General features: G+C 39.6%; 1 protein-coding gene across 2 annotated transcripts in view; it reads left to right on the top strand.

Annotated features, from left to right (window-relative positions):
• Positions 1-1,106: 1,106 nt before the first annotated feature.
• FRMPD2 (FERM and PDZ domain containing 2) overlaps positions 1,107-7,160 on the top strand; it is a 43,158-nt gene continuing 37,104 nt past the window's right edge. For both annotated transcript variants that reach the window (XM_068687828.1, XM_068687826.1), the window contains exons 1-3: positions 1,107-1,267; positions 2,695-2,826; positions 6,419-6,503. In XM_068687828.1, the coding sequence (XP_068543929.1) occupies positions 1,252-1,267; positions 2,695-2,826; positions 6,419-6,503 (233 nt within the window). In that variant the 5' untranslated portion in view covers positions 1,107-1,251. The remainder of the gene's footprint in view (positions 1,268-2,694; positions 2,827-6,418; positions 6,504-7,160) is intronic.

Raw genomic sequence — 7,160 nt, 5'->3', positions numbered from 1 at the left:
TCTGTCCCAAAGCCTAAAGGAAGTCAGTGCCCATTTCTCACTGAGGGTGAAAGGCTTACAGAAGTTCCCGGTCCCAGTTTAGACAGGACTTCAGACCCCTGTGCGATGTCATTTAACTGTGCCTCTGTTGAATCAGTCCCTCCAGCTGAGTGACCAACTACACAGTCTCTTGCTGACGCTATGTGAAGATCTGCCACATAAAAGACTTTCTCCTGAATCAATTCTGGAAGCGTGTGAGGCACATCAGAAGGAATCTTCTTCTCTACCAGTAAATGTCTACATAAAGAAAATGGTCCAGTTTGTGGTGGGAAGTGTCAGTGAGGTAAGTACTACTCTCATACCTAACCATCTCTTTTTCTGTGAATGTTTGTATGAGTTAAAGAAGTGAGATTTGGCTGTAGGCTTCTATGCAGAAAATTGAGTCGGTCTGTGTCCTAGCAAATGAGACAATGAAACCATCTCTCACACCGCTCCTACACTCCTGGGAAATGATACAAATCCACCTTTTGTACTCTTAGTATCTTCTTTCCTTTGTTAATAAATGAAACAATAATAATCTCTACAGAGACTTCATGTTGGCCAAATTAATAGACTGAGCACAAGAGAAAAGATTTTCTCATTGCCACTGTGGCTTCAGACTTTCTTTGTGAAATTCAGAAGAATCACATTCACATCACATTGAGAATTTCATCCATCTTCCCTAGGTGGAGCTGAACAGTTACAATACAATCCAGCCAGCCCATCTGAAGCCTTTAATAAGTGAGCACCTGTGTCTTTTCAAGATCTGAAATACCAACAAACAATTTTTGTTGACAAGCTGAATGAAACTGAAAGGAAACAACTTGCAAACATTTTTTCTGTTTTCAAACAGTATTCATTAACACTCTGAGCTGACCTTTCCCTTGTGCTCTCTGTTACTCTGTTCCCCACTGCGGCAGAGTGTGCCCCTTCTTAAACACAGCTAGCACGGAAGTGTGGAGCCATCAGAAGTCAGTCCTGCTTTGCAAAGGCTGCCTGAGAAGATGAAGCTGCTTACATCATGCAAGTCAGCAGCCTCTGACAAGCAGAGGGCAAGGACTGCTTCAGTACAAGGGGCTGAAGTCCACTTATCACCTGACTTGCAGTGCCGTTGTCTTCTAGGTAGAACGGGTAGCCACTGAAGACAGCACAGCCTCTCAGCTTCACAGAAGTCATGTCATAAGGAGAAGACTACATGAGAAAATCCTGGACGCTTCACCACCGTCATCCCAGATGAATCTTCACCGAGGTATAGTAAAACTTCTAATCTGAACTGTGCAATAAGGGCACACACAGCCTTTCCCAAGCTAGGTGAATTGTTTAATTTCATGTTGTAATGATTACATGTTCTGTTGAATAAGATATTTATTGCTTTACATATAAATTACTTCATAATAGAAAGACTCTAAGGCAAGTCAGCAAGATTTCTGCTCCTTATTTCCTCAAAGGACAATAGTCTGAAGGCTGTGAAGCAATGATAACAAAACAGCTTGCACGTGTTTGACTCTTAAAGCAGTCTGCATAAGAACTGTGCATATAAAACAAAACTGTTTTCAGCACTGCTGTTATACTCTGTATGCTCCAATGGATTTTCAAAGGTAAAGAGTGGGGTTCTTTGAAGTAGCCATTGAAAACTATATATTCATCCTTCCCATTTGATTACTCAAGCAATGATTTGTTGTTTCTTTTTGACATTTAGTTCCATTTTTCTATTCAAAATATGTTTTACAAATGTGCACATGGATTGCTGGAGAGATTTCAAGACACAAGGCCAAATCCTGCTTACTGTATAAATACACCAGCATACACCGATTTCACATTTCATTTGATGAAAATCAAGATTTTGTCAAGCCTCACAGTAATACTCTAACTGTAACTAAATATGGACTTCAGGTCCAGATAAATTCTTTTTTTTTTCTACATCCCTAGATTGTGTTATTCATTTCAACTCATTTCTCTGGGGTTTGGGTAAGGGATGGGTTGGCTTTTGGCTCAGGTTAGGTAGACTTTTTTTGGAGGCTCAGTATTAGGCATATGAACAATCCAATCCCCATTCAGCAAATCAAATGTATGTTCCACTAACTTTAGCTAGAATTACACACTTGCTTAAATATTTGTGGAACTTTTCTATTACATATTGGTCATAAGAAAAGGAGATTCTTCTGAAAACATACAAAGCACCCCTCAAATCATAGTGGCTCAGTCACTGATTCAGAAACAGAGCTTATAGGTTCACACTTGCATAAGCAGGTGAAAACTCTTCTGCTGCCAAAAGGGCTGGTCCCATCTTCAACTGCCTATTAACCTCAAATTCCTGCCATTCCCCTTCTACCATGATTGTTCCAGCAATTGTGTAGGTGTGGTGAGATCTGCTTGCTAAAGTTTTCAGTTAAGCATACAGAATACAATTAATTTATTAGATTTGTTTTATTTGAAATGGTCAAGGAGAACTATGAGAACTATTTTGGGACAGAATAAAATTATAGAAAGTCAGAGGTAAAAGAATGAAGTTACCAAGCTCCCTTCTGTCCTTAAGGAACTGAAGTCAGGGTTAAAAAACAAACAGACATGAGCTATATGAAAGTTAGTCGAGCCAAATGTTATTTAAGCTATCATGCAGATACAATGATTTATAATTAAAGCCTGTGATTCATCATATTTCCTTTCTGTTTCCAGACAATGGGTCCAGATTAATGAATTATAGCCAGTCAGCAGAAGATTACAGACAACTGTCCGTGGACTACAGTGACTCTAACAGTATTTCAGAAAGTACATCTTTGATACTATCTAACCGAGGACACAGGAAAGGTAAGATTTTCCTGAAAGATTATGGTTATAAATTATGTAATCTGTTGGTTTTTTTTTGTCCCCTGAAATGTGAACTACCCATGCACAGCCAGGTGATAGGTACTGCCATGCACTTGTGGTTACGTGACTAGGGAGGTACATTTGACCAAGCTGCAGAGAGAGATCCTTTTACACTGGCTTCCTTTTTCCCTGTGCCCTACTGTAAGGCCTACCAGGCAGCACCATTGTGTATTTCTTCATGCCCCCTTTGCCAGATGAAGCTGTTCATCAGATCACAAAGCCTGACAGCATGTTTCTGCCACATGGTGTCCTGAAACAGATGAGAAGCCATGCAGCTACCCCACATACGCAGCAATGTCAAGATGGCAGCACCAAAATCAGCTGAATCGGTGAACAATACCTGACACTAATAAGGGGGATTAATGTTTCTTCGAGCACATTTAGAAACAAAGGGACTAATGCTGAAATCTAAAGAAAAGGAAAGAGAGAGAGAGAGAGAGAGAGAACGAAAGAACAAAAGAACGAAAGAACAAAAGGAAGAACGAAAGAACGAAAGAACAAAAGGAAGAACGAAAGAACGAAAGAACGAAAGAACGAAAGAACGAAAGAACGAAAGAACGAAAGAACGAAAGAACGAAAGAACGAAAGAAAGAAAGAAAGAAAGAAAGAAAGAAAGAAAGAAAGAAAGAAAGAAAGAAATCCACTCCCTGTTTTGTTTTCATTTTGTCCTAAAGCCATTGTGTATTTCCTGCTCTGTGTGTTTTCATCATGCTAAGTGCCATGCTGCACTTTTCCTGCCTTACTTTGCCTGGAGATATCAGTATTGGAACTGTAGATCCATTTTCAATCCTTTTGTGGCAGGAACAGCATGAATGAAGCTGCTAGGCGAAGGATCCATTCAGTGAAGACACTGTGGTAGACATCAGTCAGGATCATTCCCAAATGACTTAAATCACAGTGTAGGGGGAAACTCTAACACAAGGAAAGTTATTCAGCAGGAAGGGGAGGACTCCTGTGCACATGTACCTTCATATTTAAATTGGAATCTGAGCTGGGGATGCCTAGACAGGATGTTTACACTGCCCAAAAGCAAAAAGCTCCTGTTGCCCAAATGTCCTTAACATCTCCTAAAAGCAGGCTTATCATGCCAGATCCTCATTCTCAAACTCCTGCCCATTGCTATTCTCCCATTCCATGTCCCACCTCCTTTTGACCTTTTTTCCCATCCTAGAGTCCTTTCTGAGCTTCCAGACCTGGAGCTGAAAGCTTGCTTCCTTAATTTGGAGTTTACTTCCTCCCTCTATGAGCCTCCATGAGAAACAAAGTCCTTTCTCCTGCTGTGGCAGGGATTCAGATGTGTTCTGTAAGCACATGTGTTTCTTTTATCCCAGAAATTTCTTCCCTTAGGCAATAAACCTAACATCCACCACATCAGTTATCATGCAACAAGGTATGCACACCAAGTGGTTAGTTCACTGTTGCCATAAATAACAGATAACTGCTGAGTTTCGCTTGCTTTTTCTCACTAGGGAGCATTAATTTTGGTTTCTGATATCCAGCTGCTGATTATCATGAAATTTGTAGGATCACATTACCCACTCTCTTTCAAATTTGACAGGTTTAAAATATACTAGGCAAAAAGGAAAGGCATAGAGTATGATCTCAAAGGACTAATTTTCTTAGGAAACATGGCAAAAAAAAAAAAAAAAGGTGCATACTGCTTCATCAAAAGTCTGCCAAGAGATATTTCACAGAGAAAAAGAATATATCCTGGGGAAAACAAAACAACAACAAAAAACCACACCACATGTAGAGTAGCCTCTCACCCCTCAGTCCTAAGGATGAGTAAGGTGGGGGTACTTGTACAGCTGTTGTTGATATTGTCTTCCTGTGGAAGGTGCCACTTTGTTGAAGCTCCAGCATTACAATCAATATTGCAGCAATAAAAACCTATAAGATTCTGCAGCTGCTCCTTATGTGACTCACATGTGTCAGCCACATACCAAGTGGCACATAGTGACGGCAGACTCGGAAGACAGTTTTGAAAGTCCAGCTGCTGGTACTCAAGATGTTATAAGACAAAACTCTAAAAATACAGGAATAAAAACAGAATGTGAGAGCTTGTTTGCCACAGATGTTCTTGCATGAGATAATGTATAAGAAAAATGCATTTTTCCCCTAAAAGAAACATTATCATACAGCAGAGCACCATTATCAAGAGAGATCACTCTATCCAGATTGGACTTTAGAAGCTCACTTAATATGTAACAAATTAATCATCTACAAGATCAACTGCTTCGAGTTCACCCTAAACAGCAGGAATGATGTGTTGGATTTGTGATCAGGGCATGGCAGTCTGGCCACTGAAACCAGCCAACTTGCCCCACTGCCATAACAGCTGAGACTGTCACTAAGAGGAATTTTATGCACTTGTCCAAATATATATACACAAACATGTGAAAACTACAGTGTGAGCAGAGAATTTTGCAGGTCTTTCTCATGAAAAAACATGTAGCTTCAGAACATAGGACTGTATATTAATTTTTGTAACTAGATCAGAGTATTTGGTTTATCTCACATCTCACATTATGACACTACAATCTGCAGCCTAAAAAATCATGTTTATGCATATTTTAGCAATGTGACTGGATTTTGTAGGTTTTTGCTTGCAGTTGGTGGTTGGTACACTGGAATTTAATACCATGTTTTTGTGTTGGAATTCTGAGTGAATTCTCATGCTGCAGTTCATGAATATTTTATCTGGAAGAAAAGCTGACCTATCATAGCTCAATTTATCACCTCTATCATTCTGTGTATGTAATAGTTTGATAAGCACTTCTTTAAATCAGATCAATAAAATGATCCAAGTGAAGACAAATCTAACATTACCACTCTTCTTTAGAGGATTTAAAAGAGCTTTGATATTAGAAAAAATGTTCATAGAACTACCACTTGTATTTGGTAGGACCGTCCTACCTCTAAATTTCAGTTTTCATATATTCAGACATAGCAATGCTGATCCTTTCTCTAGCAGCAGAGCTGACTGAAGGTGAAATTATTTTTTTACTCCAAACTGAAATTTTATTTGACTCCAAAACTATCCTATCCCCACCAGATATTTGTGATGTAAAAACATTCACAATATACTTACTGCAGTAAATAATCAGTGGGATATTTACAAATAGTTTTAATTTCAGTGTTTTTATATCCTGCTCTGATTAAACCACGTAAGTTTCATGGCCTATTTCCCCTGATTTTATACCTGGAAACAGAAGAATAAGAAGGACAATTTCTAAAGAGCAAAAACTATTTCACAAGTTACCCACAAACACATGGAAATAACAGACACTGTATGTACACAGCTATTTTCCAAATGACATTCATATGGAGGGTTATGTAGAAGAAGTAATTACAGCTACAGAACTGGGAATACTGCTGGTGTAGTATTCACTTAGCCTTATCAAACAGTCATTTATAATGCCCAAGCAAAGATGCAGAGGAAGTGGCCAGTCTGAATTTCCTCCTTGTTCTAATTGTCCCACGAGTGCTACTACAATTGCTTTAACTGTGAAATTCCCTTCATTCATTCCAGGGAGAGTTACGCAGACACACAGGTCATGGGACCCCACCCTTAGTGAATCAAGGACACAAAGCAGTTACAAACTCTTCATAAACAGGTAATCGAAACTCCTATTCTGAAATGATAGAGGCTGTTTTATTACCAAGTGAAACAGAGAGCTCATGTGGCAACATCATTACTGGAAAATGCCTGGATTAGCATCTGAACCTGTCATGATATTAGATACTGTTTAGGTAGAATTAAAGTGCACCTAGACTGAGTTTGTCTCTGAGCAAAACTGTCCAAATGCTTTAGTGTAATGCAGCTTGGGCCCTGAATGATCCATACAAAACAAGCACACTGAAGTTTTCCACCTTCCCTCTTCACTGCTGTGTCCTGCCAGATGTTACTGGCCTCTCAGAACAGCTGGCACAGCTACTACACAGCTGCCCTACTGTGTTTCAGTCCAACTCAGCATGGAAAGGAGAAACCTGACACAATTTCCACACATGAGCAGTGATAAGAAGGAATGAGCAGTCACTGCTTTCACTACTAAGACATTTTGTGAAGTCCTATTTGCCCACATTCAGATCTGGGGTCAGGGTCTTGCCTTGCTCTCACATTGGCAGAGGCCTGATGTGTTCTGGAGTAGTTATGATAGACCATGTATGTACATGACCCATAGTTTTCAGCAGAATATTTGCTTTTCCGTCTCAGTTCTTAGATGGATTTACCTTACTTGTCCGAATCATCCCCAGCCCTGCACCAGCACTTT

The sequence above is a fragment of the Anas acuta genome, chromosome 7, assembly GCF_963932015.1.
Source record: "Anas acuta chromosome 7, bAnaAcu1.1, whole genome shotgun sequence".
NCBI classification, from domain to species: Eukaryota; Metazoa; Chordata; class Aves; order Anseriformes; family Anatidae; genus Anas; species Anas acuta.
This window is presented reverse-complemented; position numbering and strand designations above follow the sequence as displayed.